The 18,887-nt window shown below is 45.5% G+C and overlaps 1 protein-coding gene across 5 annotated transcripts in view; it reads right to left on the bottom strand.

Annotated features, from left to right (window-relative positions):
• Window positions 1–18,887, bottom strand: part of LOC125721414 (NACHT, LRR and PYD domains-containing protein 12-like) — a 269,652-nt gene that overhangs the window by 37,188 nt on the left and 213,577 nt on the right. The window contains exons 2-5 of one of the 5 annotated variants that reach the window (XM_048997303.1): window positions 16,658–16,759; window positions 16,024–16,137; window positions 954–1,017; window positions 539–767 (exon numbers count right to left, since the gene is read on the bottom strand). The exons of 3 other annotated variants lie outside the window; for them this stretch is intronic. In XM_048997303.1, coding sequence (XP_048853260.1) covers window positions 539–767; window positions 954–1,017; window positions 16,024–16,137; window positions 16,658–16,719 — 469 coding nt within the window. In that variant the 5' untranslated portion in view covers window positions 16,720–16,759. The remainder of the gene's footprint in view (window positions 1–538; window positions 768–953; window positions 1,018–16,023; window positions 16,138–16,657; window positions 16,760–18,887) is intronic. One more of the 5 variants, XM_048997304.1, reaches the window with a different exon arrangement.

Genomic DNA, 18,887 nt, shown 5'->3' with positions numbered 1-18,887 from the left:
TGCACTAATTCTCACCGTGATCCTGACCAGTATGAGGAAGAATATTTTCCAAAAACACACTTTCTTACACATACATATCCAGATATTTCCCTGTGACTGTGAATGTGAAACTGAAAGTTTTATCATACGTATTTCACTGGAATACCGCATACAGGACCGTGAATAAGCCTTAGGCAGCCAAAGGAAATGTTTAAAGCCATTTATCTGGGTAGTAAATGTATATCTGCTCAGAACCAAAAAAAACACAAAACCCCTTTTCATTTCCCAAACCTCTCCTCAGGGGCACCACAGCCAGTCCATGTATTTGTTAAATTTCACCAACAGCTCACTTCTTGAATTAATAAAATTAGTTTAAAAACTCAATGCGATATTGATCAGCCACATGAGGTATGTTAGTGGTCAAGTAAAAAAATATGTGGATATACTGCACGATATATTTCACGACTTCAACATGAAGACCATTTAAACATCCTTTTCTCTGGCTGCCTAAGACTTTTGCACAATATTGTACATGTACATAATGTTATAAAGCTCTTACTCTTCTCCAGCATGTCAGCAAGATCATTTTGCTTCATGGTCCTCAGGATGTACAGTGTGATCTTCAGAGCTACCTCTCTAACACTGGTCTTCTCCATCTGACCATCACAGTCCAGGTCATTGTCCTCCTCCAGCTGAGGCTCAGAGCATTCTGGGTAATTCTGATCTAGGTACCTCACAAATGTCTTCAGCTCGTCCTTTAGGAACTTCATGACTTTTTCCTCTAGTGACTAAATTAAACACTCACAGTTAATTATTGCTACTTACACCAAACCTTTTCAGTTTCACTTGCGAATCATAGTTTAAAACATATTTCCTTCGATATGATGAATTTCTTATTATACAGCTGTATAAGACATAAGCTAATTCACATACTGTAACAGCCAAGAAAATATATATCAGCAATAAATACCAACCTTCAATATCGATGATAAACCCGATTTATCATGTCGATCTGAACTGCATTCTTCCATTTGGTCTCTGTGAATTAGGCAGAAAGATAAAGACCTCAATTCATCCATCCATCCATTTTCCAAACCACTTATCCTATTGGGTCGTGGGGGGTCCAGAGCCTATCTCGGAAGCAATGGGCACGACGCAGGGAACAACCCATGATGGGGGGCCAGCCCATCGCAGGGCACACTCACACACCATTCACACACACATGCACACCTATGGGCAATTTAGCAACTCCAATTAGCCTCAGCATGTTTTTGGACTGTGGGGGGGAAACCAGAGTAGCTGGAGGAAACCCCACAATGACATGGGGAGAACATGCAAACTCCACACACATGTGACCCAGGCGGAGACTCGAACCAGGGTCCCAGAGGTGTGAGGCAGCAGTGCTAACCACTGCAGCACCATGCCACCCCCAGACCTCAATTCAACTACACAAATGTAACAGAAAAACTGAAAAGTTCACTATTAAAATTGCTGTTACTGCAGATAAAGAATAACATTGTGGTATATTACAACACCAATTCAAATAAGTTGGGACATTGTGCAAATTGTAAATGAAAACAGAATGTAATGACATGGAAATCTCATAAACCTGTATTATATTCATAACAAAGTATAGAAAACATATCAGATGTTTAAACTGAGACATTTTGCTATTTCATGAAAAATATTGGCTGATTTTGAATTTCATGACAGCAACACGTCTCAAAAAAGTTGGGACAGGGGCAATAGGAGGCTGGAAAAGTTAGTGGTACAAAAACCCAACAGCTGGAGGAACAATTTGCAAATAGTTATGTCAATTGGCAACAGGTGAGTAACATGACTGGGTATAAAAAGAGCATCAGAGTTGCAGTGTCTCTCTGAAGTAAAGATGGGCAGAGGGTCACAATCCCCCTAATACTGCACTGACAAATAGTGAAGCAATTTCAGAAAGAAGTTCCTCTGTATAAAACTGCAAAGAGGTTGAATATTTCATCATCTACAGCACATAATGTAATCAAAAGATTCTGAGAATCTGGAGAAATCTCAGACTAGATGCCTGTGATATTTTGGCCCTTAGGCAGCACTGCATCACAAACAGGCATGATTCTGTAATGGAATCACTAAATAGGCTCAGGAATATTTCCCACAAACATTGTCAGTGAACACAATTCGCGCTGCCATGCACAGATGCCAGTTAAAACTCCATCATTCAAAGAAGAAGCCGTATATGAAGATGATCCAGAATCACCGACGTCGTCTCTGGGCCAAAGCTCATTTAAAATGGACTGCGGCTGAGTGGAAAACTGTTCTGTAGTCAGTCGAATCTAAATTTGAAATTCTTTTTGGAAACCAGGGACACCATGTCATCCGGACTAAAGAGGAGAAGGACCACCCAGCGTGTTATCAGCACTCAATTCAAAAGCCAGCATCTCTGATGGTGTGGGGGTGCATTAGTACATATGGCAGGGGCAGCCTGCATATCTGGAAAGGCACCATCAATGCTGAAAGGTATATCCAGGTTCTAGAGCAACAGATGCTTCCATCCAGACGACGTCTCTTTCAGTGAAGACCTTGCATTTTCCCACATGACAATGCCAAACCACAAACTGCATCAATTACAACATGACGGATTCGTAGAAGAAGGGTCCCGGTACTGAACTGGCCTGCCAGCGGTCCAGATCTTTCAGCCATTGAGAATATTTGGTGCATCATAAAACAAAAAAAAATGACACACAAGATCTAGGACAGTTGAGCAACTAGAATCCTGTATCAGACAAGAATGGGACAACATTCCTCTCCCAAAACTCAAACAACTGATCTCCTCAGTGCCCAGACATTTACAGACTGTTGTTAAAAGAAGAGGAGATGCCACACAGTGGTAAACATGGCCTTGTCCCAACTTTTTTGAGATGTGTTGCTGCTGTGACATTCAAAATTACCTTATTTTTCCCTAAAATGATGCATTTTCTCAGTTTAAACATTTGATATGTTTTCTGTGTTCTGTTATGAATAAAATATAGGTTTATGAGATTTCCATATCACTGCATTCTGATTTAATTTACAACTTGCAGAACATCCCAACATTTTTGGAATTGGGGCTGTAGTTTGGAAAGATGTATCTGCCATGTTAAGCTTTATTCACTGGGGCGGCTTCCTGATTCTCTCATGACAGCAGAAGAGAACCAGTGACATCAGGCTCCAGCACACAGAGACACAGCAGGCAGGAAGGACAGTTTTCTATGCAGCCCTTTGTGCCCAGTGACATTTACAGTGATTCACTTCATTAGCAGAGATAAATACCAGCATCTGATTCACAATCCTCAGTCAAGAAACTGGTTAAATAGCTTGTTGGTTAATGGGCCGAATCTGTCCTTCAGCACCTACAGGGCTACCCCCCCCCCCCCCCCAGAGTGATCACACAGCTTCCTATGCAACCAGGAAACAGTGAATCCCCCTCGCTACCTCACCCCTCGATAAGGCTCTGCTTTGCTTATCAATGGAGCCGCCTGCTCTGTGAGTGACTGGCCCACAGCTGCGCCGGCCTGGGAGCAGGGAGCGTCAGATGGGGGGGCGCCTATCAGCTTGTTGCCCGCATCCCTGCCCCCCCGCTTCTGTACCAGCTGGTACCTGGGCCCCCACTAGCTGGGGCGATACTGCTGCTTAAATATGACGAAACATTAAACATTATCATCCTGCACCTGTTCTCCATCCCAGTGGACATAATGTGCATGATGTCATCAGCGTGCGCCACTCCCTCTGGAATGTCCTACTGTATTACAGAATACTAACCGCTTCAGGGGTCATCATTTGTCTGTCAGCCAGCAGCAGTGAGGGAAGCTGCGCATGCAGGGCAGGCAGCCTGAGAGCTGACAGGGCCTGGCGGGACAGAGTATGGCAGAGGAACACACCTGACCTCTTATCTGCAGCCGCATAACTGGCCCAGCTGCGCATGCAGGGCAGACAGCCTGACAGCTGACAGGGCCTGGCAGAGCTGCGTGCTTTAGGAGCTCGATGGCTACCTCCAGGTCAGAGTTCCAACTCATGTGGCCCCCTCCGTCTGCATACTCGGACCGGATGCTAGTGAACGGCAGCACAGCCTCAGTGGGATCACTCTGGGTCACCATCCGCGTCCATAATGCTGTGGGCCAAGCCTGCTGGGGGGTGTCACACGAAGTAGGATTAAGGGAAAGTCTGACCTATTTCAACAAGTCTGGCTCATTTTAGTGGGAATTCCGTTCCATCAACGTGTCTTACATTAATCCCTGCTTAGCTGCCATGGTAACTTAGGTGAGTGAACAAGGTTGATCCAGACCAGGTTAACTGTCTCACTTAGTTAAACAGATTGCCAATAGATCGTTTCATCGGACGAAATTCCGCGATCTCACTACTAATGTCATGTAATAAATATAATAAAGCCTATTAAAAAAATCACATTCCAAAACTCAACATTCAAATTAATTGCAAAATGATTCAAGTAAAAGCGTACCCATGTTAGAAAGGTCAAACATGAAATGCAATAACTCAAACTGAAAAAAAAATGTTGAAATAATATGAACAGGAAGATATTTTTATATTTTGTTTAGTCACTGTCTGATTTGAAAGTTTATTAGTAAAATAGCAAAGACAAGATACGGTTATTTGTACAGAACATTTCACAATTATGCAACTGAAAGTATTTTATGGAGATCAAATAATACAGAATAACATTATACAGTAAGAATGACACATGAACTCAACCCAGAAGGTTCCCCATTGGCTATGGAGATCGAACCAGGAACTTTTGCGGTGTAAGGTGACAGCATAAACCACTGTACCACCATGCCACTGTACTGGGCACTTGTAACGTTTACATAACTTACACATTTAGTCTGTCTGCAATTCATTGCCAAGCCGACTCCCTGGCTGTGTTTATGGCCACAGTATTGCCTTTTTTTAGCGATTACATCCTTGTATTTTTCATACAGCTCCATCAGCAGCGTTTGTTCTGTGGCGGGAAAAAAACACCGCTCTCGTTTTACACACTTTCCGACTCATTCGGTCAATCTATCGTTCATCCATTCATTCAGTGTCTTAAATATCTTGGGTGTGCGCATTAAGTGAGACTATGCAAGTCTGTCTTGTATGAGCTTTGATTAATTAAAGCTGAACCATGTGAAATGATTGGTGCCATTGGCTTTGGATAAACTGAACTGTCAGTCTGTCACTTTAGCTTCACACCCCCTTGTGGAATTGGAGTGCTGACATTCAGGGACCCCCCATGCCTGCGTTCCCACCTGCCTCTCCCTCCTACTTATGCTGCCATTGCCATATCTGCCGGAGCTTACATACTGCACTCACCTAACTGATTGCACTGCCTCTAGTCTCCTCTACTTTAACTAATTGTACATTTTATTTCCCATACTCCTCCTGGGGGGTGCTGCCTGGAGACCTCAATCTACCAAGATGTCCAGCACACCCTGCTACATGTGACATCGCCACTACCAATGACGTCCCTGCATCCAGCTCGCCGTTCTGCCTGAGTCATCTTCCATTTCCCCTACTCTTCCTTGGGTGTGCTGCCTGGAGACCTCAATCCACCAAGATGTCCAGCACACCCTGCTACATGTGACGTCACCACTACCAATGACGTCCCTGCATCCAGCTCGCCGTTCTGCCTGAGTCATCTTCCATTTCCCCTACTCCTCCTGGGGTGTGCTGCCTGGAGACCTCAATCCACCAAGATGTCCAGCACACCCTGCTACATGTGACGTCGCCACTACCAATGACGTCCCTGCATCTAGCTCGCCGTACTGCCTGTGTCATCTTCCACATCTCATGACTTGGACAGCATGACTTGGCACTGAACCATCTCTCCTATTTGACTCTCCCTGCCGGCCCCTGGAGGATGGGCTCCCCCTTTGAGTCTGGTCCCTCCCAAGGTTTCTTCCTTTTTGGGAGTTTTTCCTTGCCACTGTCACCTTTGGCTTACTCACTGGGGGCTTTGGGTGGGGATGCTGTAAAGTGCTTTGAGACGATGTAATGTCGTGATACTGCGCTATACAAAAATAAATTTGTTTGTTTGTTAGTGGAACGACATGAGGCTACGTTCAGAGATGGCACTAGTTTGAGTCTGACTTTTTCAGGAAAGTCTGGCTTTATTTAACTACTTTCATGGAATTCCCCCTTGAGGCCCATGGGGTATTTTCCGTACGTCGCTTAAATCATCCGAGATCAGATGTCTCATCTTGGATGAGTTAATGCCAGTGAAACTCATCCGGGATAAGTTGGTTTTTCAGACACAGCTGTGTAGTAGATTAGTCTAGCTGGATCCATTCATCCGAGATGATTGCACGTGCCCGCGCTGCTTGAACAGTCCCTATACATTGAGTCTAGAAACCTTGATCGGCAAGTCTCTCATTGGGTTCTGCAAAACGTCAAAAAACAGGGCACAATTTTTCACGCAATCCAAGCATTACCTTTTATTAGAGGATGTAAATAACCCAAAGGTTTGACACGAGACTAATTAATGTTACAAAACATATTGAGTTGCATATTGCATATTTTTTAATATACGTTTGTATTCTGTATTCATTTGTATACATTCATTTATACTTATGTAGTTTTATTTAGTGGGACCCTTTTTTTGAGGGTTTAAGCACCCAGGGGGTGGCATGGTGGTGCAGTGGTTAGCACTGTTGCCTCACACCTCTGGGACCCGGGTTCGAGTCTCCGCCTGGGTTACATGTGTGTGGAGTTTGCATGTTCTCCCCATGTCATCGTGGGGTTTCCTCCGGGTACTCCGGTTTCCCCCCACAGTCCAAAAACATGCTGAGGCTAATTGGACTTGCTAAATTGCCTGTAGGTGTGCGTGTGAGAGTCAATGGTGTGTGAGTGTGCCCTGCGATGGGCTGGCCCCCCATCCTGGGTTGTTCCCTGCCTCGTGCCCATTGCTTCCGGAATAGGCTCCGGACCCCCCGCAACCCAGTAGGATAAGCGGTTTGGAAAATGGATGGATGGATGGATGGATGGATGGCCAGACCTTTAAGTTTGACTGCAAAACACAAAGCACCTATAATAGACGTTAACCTTCGCATGATGTCACAACACCATCCCTCACTGATGTGTCTTACCTGGCTCAAGCTATTCAGAACAGCAAAGCCGTTAACAGGCTCCCAATGCCAGAGCCTGCTGTGTTTAATGGGGATCCAATTCATTTTATTGAATGGAAGGCATCCTTTATGTACTCATTCAGAGAACAGGTATCTCTTCAGCAGATAAGCTGTATTACCTTAAGAAATATATCAGTGGTCCTGCTCATAAATGTCTTGAGGGCACGTTCTACCAAAGTGATGATGAGGCATGCAAAGATGCTTGGAATAAGCTTATCAGCCATACGGTCAGTGATACGATCAGCGATATGGTCAGTGATACGGTCAGTGATACGGTCAGCGATAAGGTCAGCCATACGGTCAGCCATACGGTCAGCGATACGGTCAGCCATACGGTCATCCATGCGGTCAGTGATACGGTCAGCCATACAGTCAGCGATACGGTCAGTGATACGGTCAGCCATATGGTCAGCGATACGGTCATCCATGCGGTCAGTGATACGGTCAGCCATACAGTCAGCGATACGGTCAGTGATACGGTCATCCATACGGTCAGCGATACGGTCATCCATGCGGTCAGTGATACGGTCAGCCATACAATCAGCGATACGGTCAGTGATACGGTCATCCATACGGTCAGTGATACGGTCAGCCATACAGTCAGCGATACGGTCAGTGATACGGTCAGCGATACGGTCAGTGATACGGTCAGCCATACGGTCAGTGATACGGTCAGCCATACGGTCAGCCATACGGTCATCCATGCGGTCAGTGATACGGTCAGCCATACAGTCAGCGATACGGTCAGTGATACGGTCATCCATACGGTCAGCCATACGGTCAGCCATACGGTCAGCGATACGGTCAGCCATACGGTCAGCCATACAGTCAGCCATACGGTCAGCCATACGGTCAGCCATACGGTCAGTGATACGGTCAGCCATACGGTAAGTGATACGGTCAGCGATACAGTCAGCCATACGGTCAGCCATACGGTCATCCATGCGGTCAGTGATACGGTCAGCCATACAGTCAACGATACGGTCAGTGATACGGTCATCCATACGGTCAGTGATACGGTCAGCCATACGGTCAGCCATACGGTCAGTGATACGGTCAGCCATACGGTAAGTGATACGGTCAGCGATACGGTCAGTGATACGGTCATCCATACGGTCAGTGATACGGTCAGCCATACAGTCAGCGATACGGTCAGTGATACGGCCAGCGATACAGTCAGCGATACGGTCAGCCATACGGTCAGCCATACGGTCAGTGATACGGTCAGCCATACGGTAAGTGATACGGTCAGCGATACAGTCAGCCATACGGTCAGCCATACGGTCAGTGATACGGTCAGCCATACGGTCAGCCATACGGTCAGTGATACGGTCAGCCATACGGTCAGTGATACGGTCAGCCATACGGTCAGCCATACGGTCAGTGATACGGTCATCGATACGGTCAGTGATACGGTCAGTGATACGGTCATCCATACGGTCAGTGATACGGTCAGCCATACAGTCAGCGATGCGGTCAGTGATACGGTCATCCATACGGTCAGTGATACGGTCAGCCATACAGTCAACGATACGGTCAGTGATACGGTCAGCCATACGGTCAGCCATACGGTCAGTGATACGGTCAGCCATACGGTAAGTGATACGGTCAGCGATACAGTCAGCCATACGGTCAGCCATACAGTCAGCGATACGGTCAGTGATACGGTCATCGATACGGTCAGTGATACGGTCATCCATACGGTCAGTGATACGGTCAGCCATACAGTCAGCGATACGGTCAGTGATACGGTCATCCATACGGTCAGTGATACGGTCAGCCATACAGTCAGCGATACGGTCAGTGATACGGTCAGCCATACGGTCAGCCATACGGTCAGTGATACGGTCAGCCATACGGTAAGTGATACGGTCAGCGATACAGTCAGCCATACGGTCAGCCATACGGTCAGTGATACGGTCAGCCATACGGTCAGCCATACGGTCAGTGATACGGTCAGCCATACGGTAAGTGATACGGTCAGCGATACAGTCAGCCATACGGTCAGCCATACGGTCAGCCATACGGTCAGCCATACGGTCAGTGATACGGTCAGCCATAGGGTCAGCCATACAGTCAGCCATATGGTCAGCCATACGGTCAGCCATACGGTCAGCCATACGGTCAGCGATACGGTCAGCCATTCATCATCCAAAGGGCATTTCCGGAGAGGCTCTCAAAATGGCCACAAATACGGTCCAAAGATGCCGAAGGGCTACAGACATTTTCTGATTTTTAAATGCCTGTTTGCAAACTATGCCTCATGCAAAGGGCCTAGACATACTGAGTGCGGTACAGGAGCTGCCTGTAATAACACCAACGAATATACTTCAAGTCCTGGAGCTGGATTTCAAGGATGTCAGAGGAGAGTTTAAGGCAAACTCTCAAGAGGATCTAATTATCCTGGACAGGCTCAAGGAAGGTATAAAGAAAACCTACCAAGGACGTTATGAAATGCCACTTCCTTTTATACAACGGCCACATTTACCTGATAACAGGCAGCTTGCTGAAGTCAGGCTCAGATATTTAGGGCGTAAATTCTGCAAGGATGAGAAATATAAACAAGATTACACTGCAAACATGAAGGATATCATTGAGAGAGGTGATGCTGAAGAGGTCCATGATTTTGGCACTCATGGTGAACGATGGTTCATTCCCCACCAATGGTGTCTACCATCAAAAAAAGCCAGATAAGTTATGTGTTGTGTTCGACTGCTCTGCAAAGGACAATGGTACCAGCCTAAATGAACATCTACTTCCAGGTTCAGACATAATTAATAATCTAACTGGCGTTCTCATAAGGTTCTGGCAGCATCACATTGCTCTGACATGTGAGATAGACAAAATGTTTCATCAGTTCCATGTCAAGGAGAACGACCGCAACTATCTGCGCTTCCTGTGGTGGAAAGATGGAGACATGAGTCCACAGCCAAAAGAATACCGAATGAAGGAACATCTTTTTGGAGCAGTATCGTCTCCTGGCTGTGCAAACTATGGACTTAAACGTTTAGCTAATGAGAGCAGACACTCTCATCCATTAGGGTCCCAGTTTATTGATAGAGACTTCTACGTGGATGATGGAGTCACAAGTATGGAAACTGTGGAGAAGGTCATTCAGTTAGCACAGGAGGCAAGAGAGGTATGTGCAAAGGGTGGCCTTCGTCTTCTCAAGTTCGTGTGAAACACCCTTGCTGTTTCACAGAGCACACCCTCATCAGAGCGTGCTGCAGATGGTAAGGCAAAGGAAATCACTTTCAATGACAGCCCCCTGGAACGAGCGCTGGGGATTCAGTGGAAGACAGAAAGTGATTGCTTTAAGTTTAAGATCACTCTAAAGGAACCACCAATGACACGGCGGGAAGTACTGTCTACCATTGCTTCTATATTCGATCCTCTTGGGTTCCTTGTTCCATATTTCCTTAAAGGGAAAAGGATCCTCTGGGAAATGTGTCGCCAAGGTACTGGCTGGGACGACCCACTGCCAGAGGAGCTGGAGAGCTGGCAAAGGGACCTTGTCAAGTTAAAGACCATGAACATAGATAGATGCTACTTACCTCTGAATTCTGGAAGGGTTATGAGGAGAGGTTTACACCACTTCTCTGATGCAAGCACCTTAGGGTATGGTCAGTGCTCCTATCCGAGAGTCAAGAATGAGAAAGGAAAGGTCCATTGTGCTCTCATCATAGGAAAGTCCCGTGTAGCTCCCACAAAGGTGACCACCATACCAAGGCTAGAATTATCAGCGGCAGTAGTCTCAGTCACAGTCAGCAATATGCTTAGAGAAGAGCTTAGCTATTTGAACGTGGAGGAGTTCTTCTGGACTGACTCCAAAGTAGTTCCGGGCTACATAAATAATGATGCATGACGCTTTCACACGTTTGTAGCCAATAGGGTTCAGACATTTCGCCACAGTACAAATCTTCAACAATGGCTTTATGTCTCAACAGAAGAGAATCCATTAGACACTGCCTCTAGAGGGAAAACCATAAATGAGTTGTTTCCTCAAATTGGTTTGGTGGTTCTGTGCTCCTCTGGAAACAGGAAATACCTCTAATAGGTGATCCAGAGGTGAGAAGAACTGGAACACTGCATACAGGGGTGTAGTGCTGCTGACCGCTTGTCCGAGTTCTCATCATGGTTGCAGGCTACTAAGGCCATTTCATGCCTTTTGCGACGAGTTAAATGAAAAATAAATGGCCCCGCTAATGTAAGTGCCTTGGAAAGTGCAGGGCGTGTCATGGTCAAACACCTCCAAAAGCAGGTATACAAACAAGAAATAAAGTTACTGACAAAGGGACGTCGGCTGCCAGATCATCTCCAGTTGCAGCACCTACAGTAGATGCCTTTTTAGATGCAGATGGCATAATCGGGAGGGAGGAAGGCTCAGTCGATCATCCTTCTCCAACTTACTCAGACACCCAGTGATCTTACCAAAAAACCATCATCTAAGCTGATAATTAGTCATTATCATGAAAGAGTAAAACATCAAGGCGAGGGCTTTACCATCAATGAAATCAGATCCAATGGCTATTGGACTCCTGGAATAAGCAGAGCAGCTGCATCTTTTATCCGGCAGTGTGTCACTTGCCAGAGACTCAGAGGACCTCCAGAAGGTCAAAGGATGAGTGACCTTCCAAAGGAAGGTGTAGAGCCCTCCCCACCTTTCTCATAGTGTGGCATGGACTGTTTTGGTCCCTTTACCACTAGAGAAGGAAGAAAGCAGCATAAAAGATATGGTTTGCTTTTCACTTGCTTCTGCTCACGAGCGATCCATAGTGAAATGTTAGAGGATATGTCCACTGATGCCTTTATAAATGGTCTGAGATGTTTCATTGCAATTCGTGGTGCTATTCGACAAATCCAATGTGATCAAGGCACCAACTTTGTGGGGGCAAAGAACGAATTGAACAAAGCTTTACAAGAACTTGACACTCCCAGACTCACCACCTTTCTATCCGAAAACCATTGTCATTTTGTTTTCAACGCACCTCACTCCTGTCACGCCGGAGGTGTGTGGGAGAGCCAGATAAGGACCATAAGGAGTGTGTTGAACTCCACATTATCATTGGCCTCTTGCAGACGCAACGGTACTTCTCTGCGAACGTTGTTTTATGAAGTCATGGCTATAGTCAACAGTTGCCCACTTACTGTGGACAACCTGTGTGTAGCGCTCCCTACCCTCCCTGGTCTAACTAAATCTGAGGTTGCTGCGGCAGAGCACTGGGTTCATAATATGTATATATTAAACTGACCCAAATATACCATATGTTACTACCACTTTGTCTCTTTGTCCCATTCACTTGTATATGAAATGCACACACACTTTCCCTCCCGTAAAACCTTCCCCCGCAATACAGTCAACAATCACAATTTAAATATAACAGAATTTAACATAAATCAGTCCCGGACACCACAAACTCCTTACACATTGGATAACCCTAAACCACAGAACAAATGGAAAATAAATCGAGAATAACGTTACATCAATTTCACATGGAATTAAACGAAATGGGTACCCATTAACTGAACGATGCAGGCCTGATTCTTGAGTTGGAAAAAGTAGCTGCATCCTCTCCACGAGGCGAACAGGTGTCCAAAAGTCCCCTCCAGTGCACGTCCCACGCCGGTTCTCACAAAGCAGTGTGGTGGCGAGCCATACCGTTCTCAATCCACCGCTGCCCCTCTCTCAGTCTTCCGGACGGACGTCAGTCCACTTGGTTATTCCACTGTGAAAACTTCGCCGTTTGCTTAGCTTTCGACTGTTCCGCTTCTATAATGGCGTTAGCTCCCCGCGTTGGCAAGCTAACATTAACCTATTCTTTCGAATGGCGTTTTAGGAACCGTAAAACCCAGTGGGGACATAAGCACGTTCACTGTCCGTTCAATGCACACATACTCCACTGGTTTCTAAAGCTTTTCACCCAAACACAGGGACTATGTATTTATAAAAACTCTCTCTCGTCCCGAACACAGAAAAACTCCACCATTTCCTTCTAGCCCTTCCCGCTCTCCCCTTTTCCCGCCCCCAGCTTAACAGTGAATGGGCTAACAGACAGACAAACTGAACAACCAATCATAAATTAACCATCGGTTAAACCACCATAACAGTTCTCACCTTTCTAGAATAAAACAACTTAATTACACAAATATAAAGACATTCACAATACTTATTATTTACCCGGGTTACATGTGCAACCCTGATAGTATGGAACCACTCACAGCCAATCATCTACTTACAATGAAGTCCAACATGGCTCTACCTCCACCAGGGAAGTTTGTTAGGGAGGACCTTTATGGACAAAGGAGATGGCGCAGAGTACAGTATCTGGCGGAACAATTTTGGAGTTACTGGAAAGGGAGCATCTCCACATTCTTATTGCAAGACAGCGTTGGCACACACCGAAGAGAAATGTACAAGCGGGAGATACAGTATAGTGATGCTTGTGGATGACTTGTTACCCAGATGTGAATGGAAACTGGATGGATTTTAGAGACTGTCACTGATGAAGCTGGATTGGTAAGAAAGGGTAAAATATGTATAGGAGATAGGAGACTTAGCGAGAAAGGGGAACGCCTTGGTAAGCTGTCAGTGCTAGAACGTCCAGTGCAGAGGTTAGTCTTGTTATTAGAAGCTACTTAAGTACATTTCACTGATGTTTATGCTTTATTTTCCAAATGATACAGATTTGAAAATGATTTGTGTTTGTGGGTATTGTCATGATCGGTACGGCAGCGAGTGGCAATCGTGTGGATTGAGCGGGCAGGAAGTAGGCAAGGCAGGCAGTACTCGGGGTAAACGGGGATTTATTCACAGGAATCGGGGAAGGAGACATCGGACACTGACTAACATCAATGACAGACAATGGACTCAGGTAAGACACGGACTGAAATACACAGGACTGAGCAAATTAACTAGACACAGCTGGGTACAATCGGGAGAAAACACGTGGGTAATCAGGGGGCGTGGCACACAGGAGGAGCGGACGAGCCGGGCATGACAGGTATTGCTTGGAACACACGTAATTTTGGTGGGGGTGTAAATAACCCCAAGGTTTCACATGAGACTAATTAATGTTACAAAACATATTGAGTTGCGTATTGCATATTTTTTAATATACGTTTGTATTCTGTATTCATTTGTATACATTCATTTATACTTATGTAGTTTTATTTAGTGGGACCCCTTTTTTTGAGGGACTTCCATTTTTTTCATTTACCAGAACATCGTTAAGCTAAGCTAAGCGAAGAACGTGTTTGTCTTTGCTTTATGATATTTTATAAATGGTTTAAGCCCCCCCCCCCCCCCCGGTAAAGGCACAAGCTCTTACGTTGGCTACGTTTTTTTTTGGTAATTAATTTATTTGAAATAAATCGTGAACCATCAGTCAAGTCTTTCGGCCATCAATCCGAGGGGAATGCTACAGAGGAGTATGATGGATTCAAAGATTTAATATATACTAAAGGAAACACATCAAAAGCGACCCAAACCAGAAAAGACGGCTGGCAAAAAGTGTCCAACAAATTAAACGTGTAAGTAGTTTTTAGTTATTATATTTATCACTTGAATGTAATATTACGTTTCCAGTGTTTCATTATTCTTTTATTGTCATAATTACAGATCAAATAGAAGCACAATCATGCAGGACATGGGAACAAGTTAAAGTGAAGTACAAACATGACATTTCATTCATATATATATATATATATATATATATATATATATATATATATGTTTGTATGTATGAGTTTGTGTGTGTATGTATGTGTTTGTTGATTTTACGTATATGAATGGCGAGGCCATGACTGAACCCATTTCCATGCACGGACACTGATTAAGTCTGTGAGCTAATCCTTGTTTACGCAGAACAAACCTGCTCTGAGCAGGTCTGAGGATTTCGATGCGCTGCTATGACAACACATCCAGCAAGACTTTTGAAAAACCGTGCCAAGTACCCCAGGCGGCCAGCGTGTACCAATTACCCCAGGCAGTCGGCGTGTACCAAGTGCCCCAGGCGGCTGGCGTGTGCCAAGCGCCCTATGGTCTGACTATAGACCCAGAGAGACATGCATGCTAGTGGGCTGTAACACTGTTACCTCTCAGGGCTCTTTCTCTTACACCCCACAGGGGGGCGTATTTCATGACTTGCACTATAAATGTTGCCACTCACAGCTTGTAATATCCTGAGGCCCCAGGGCACTGGCCCCACTGGCCCGGTCCATAACCCAGCTGACCTCCAGGGCTCCAGGGGGCGCTATCTTGGGGCACCTTCAGCCACCGGTCATCTTATTTTATTCTCAGGGGATGAGAACCACTACAGTGTCACATTAATTATGATCTAAATCAGCAAGTTTAAACGTCACCTTTGGCAAAGAAACCAATAGTCTTTCTCTTTTTTTTGTCTGATGATTGTAGTTTATTGTTTAAGCCACACAGTTTTACTAAACATGTTAAACTGAAGCCTTCGTCTGAGTACGATCTAATGAATTTATGAGAGTGAAATTATTTGTTATCAAAACAGAAGCATCCGTCTCACGAGACGACAATCTATTGCTGAGTAATTCTTTAATGGACATGCAGGGGGAAACAGGCAAACCAGTTTTTTCCAGCTCTGTGCTGAGGACTGAAATTTAAAGTCCACTTTGCGATTAAATGACTTCCAATTCCAGCTCGCAGAAAGTCAGGTTTTGCAGTAATCCTCATCCATATTCAGATATCATTTATATAGAATACAGACAAAACTTTTATTTAAATTCTCAAGGTGATGGAATCTGTTAAAGGTAAAAATTGGTGCATTCATTATAAATATGTTATTTCCACACAGCTTGTATGTGTCTCTGTGCCATTTGACTGAGAGTCTGAATGTCATTAACAGTGTTTGTTTAAATGCACATTTACCTTTGATCTGTAGGAAAAGGTCCCTCTCTGAAGTTGAGTAGGGGGTCCATTGACGCGTCACTCTTCAGGGAAACACAGCTGGGTACAGGGGAGTCTGCTCTCTTCATCAGGACACTGGGCAGTGAGAGGAAACAAACCCTCATGGTATAAATATTATTCATACAATGGGGACGGCATCACACTGCTGTTTAGCCTTCTGCTCTGCCTTCATGTACTTTGATATGGTGTGAAGCTCTTGATGTAAACAGACTTATTTACAGTCACCTTTAAAGGAAATTATCTCATCTAAAATTTAGATATTATATGAAACTTTTAGTATGAAAACCTCCACAATTAGACTTGACTGATGTTGCTTTTTACCTGTTTATATATGTTTTTGTTTGTTTGTTTAGTTTTGTTATGTGGCCATTTTGGATAAGAGGGATGGTCTGTTACTCACCTCTAGTATAAAAGAACTGGCTGATTGTGGAAGAAGACGGTGAAGACAGAAGATGGCGAGGTCTTTTTATGAAGCTACACATATTAAAGTGCTGCCCACTGACCAGCCCTAGCTAGGAGCCCAGTTTACTTTTATGTTATGGCCTGACTATAGACCCAGAGAGACATGCATGCTAGTGGGCTGTAACACTGTTACCTCTCAGGGCTCTTTCTCTTACACCCCACAGGGGGGCGCATTTCAGAAGCAGATCCATCCATTTCTATGCTGATCCAGACCAGATGATTCCTGCTGGGGCCTCTGTGAACATGAAGGGTACGTAGATACATAGATAAATACACAATATCGAGTACTCAGCATTTTTACATCAAACTGATGAATTGTGTCTCCATTCTGTTATGTTCCATGTGTAGAATTACACATAGTAAAGAGGTTTAGTGCAAAATTTCACTGCCACATTTTTTTATAAATATATGTATAAACATCCTCTCCTGGAGCCGACACCTTATCGTGGTGGAGGGGTTTGCGTGTTCCAGTGATCCCAGGAGCTAAGCTGCCCGGGGCTTTATGCCCCTGGTAGGGTCACCCAAGGCAAACAGGTCCTGGGTGAGGAACCAGACGAACTGCGGCTCATTAGACCCCTTATGATGAGTAAAAACATGGATTCATGTTCTCCCTCCCCTGGACGCAGGTCACTAGACTTTTATGGATGGAATTTCTAGGCACAGCCAGGGCGTTGAGGGTGTCCGGTTTGGTGACCTCAGGATTGGGTCTCTGCTTTTTGCAGATGATGTGGTTCTGTTGGGCTCATCAGACCGTGACCTTCGGCTCTCACTGGAGCAGTTCGCAGGAGAGTGTGAAGCGGCTGAGATGAGAATCAGCACCTCCAAATCCGAGACCATGGTCCTCAGCCGGAAAAGGGTGGAGTGCTCTCTCCGGTTTAGGGAGGGGGTCCTTCCCCAAGTGGAGGAGTTTAAGTATCTCGGGGTCTTGTTCACAAGTGAGGGAAGGATGGAGTGAGAGATCGACAGGCGGATCGGTGACTGCAGTGGGTGCATGTATACAGCAGTGATATTCCAGCAGACCAGGGGAGGGCAGATGTACTTAAACAAAGTACATCTACACAGTACAGTACAAAAACAATGGCCTCCATCACACCTATCACCCCCCTACCCTCCCCCCTGGAACTCAGAATACACAAAGCGGATGTGAGCCGGCTGTTCCAGAAACAGAAATCCAAGAAGCCCCCAGACCAGACGGTATCTCCCCCTCCTGCCTCAGAACCTGTGCTGATCAGCTGGCTCCCATCTTCACCCGCATCTTCAATAGATCCCTGGAGCTGTGTGAAGTTCCCTCCTGCTTCAAACGCTCCACCATTAATGGTGAACGTCTGGTTTTAGCCCATCTGAAGGACATTACAGGACACCAGCTGGACCTGCAGTTTGCCTACCGGGCAAACAGGTCGGTGGATGATGCAGTGAATATGGGGCTGCATTATATCCTGCAACATCTCGACCATCCAGGAACTTATGCCAGGATCCTGTTTGTGGACTTTAGTTCGGCTTTCGACACCATTGTGCCTAATCTCCTCTCCTCCAAACTCTCCCAGCTCAGCGTGTCACCAGCTACCTGCCAGTGGATCACCAGCTTCCTGACAGACAGGAAGCAGCAAGTAAGGCTGGGGGGGTCACTTCTGAAACACAGTCCCTCAGTATTGGTGCCCCTGAAGGATGTGTCCTCTCCCCACTGCTCTTCTCCCTCTACACCAATGACTGCACCTCCAGGAACTCAGCTGTAAAACTCCTGAAGTTTGCAGACGACACCATCATTGGACTCATTCAGGATGGTGATGAGTCTGCATACCGGCAGGAAGTGGAGCGGCTGGTACTCTGGTGCAGTCAGCACAACCTGGAGCTGAACACGCACAAGACTGTAGAGATGACAGTGGACTTCAGGAGACGTCCGTCATCACTGCTCCCCCTCAGCATATCAGACAGCCCCATGTCTACTGTGGAGTTCTTCAAGTTCCTGGGTACCACCATCTCCCAGGACCTGAAGTGGGAGACCAACATCTCCTCCATCCTCAAAAAGGCCCAGCAGAGGATGTACTTCCTGAGACAACTGAGGGAGTACAGTCTTCCACAGGAGCTGCTGATCCAGTTCTACACTGCAGTCACTGAGTCTGTCCTCTGCTCCTCCATCACAGTCTGGTATGGAGCAGCCACCAAACAGGACAGGGAGAGACTGCAGCGGACTGCACTCTATGTACTGTGGGATATATTTCTGTAATCTTTGTATTTTCTGTATATAAGATTTACATTGCTTACTATATCGTATTGTTCATTTACACACTTTATGTGTATATGTGTGTGTATGTATATATGAATGTATCCATAAATATATTTACATTTATAAATAGTATAAACAT

The sequence above is a fragment of the Brienomyrus brachyistius genome, unplaced genomic scaffold, assembly GCF_023856365.1.
Source record: "Brienomyrus brachyistius isolate T26 unplaced genomic scaffold, BBRACH_0.4 scaffold33, whole genome shotgun sequence".
NCBI classification, from domain to species: domain Eukaryota; kingdom Metazoa; phylum Chordata; class Actinopteri; order Osteoglossiformes; family Mormyridae; genus Brienomyrus; species Brienomyrus brachyistius.
The sequence above is the reverse complement of the archived record's forward strand: the minus strand, read 5'-3'. Positions and strand labels throughout refer to the sequence as shown.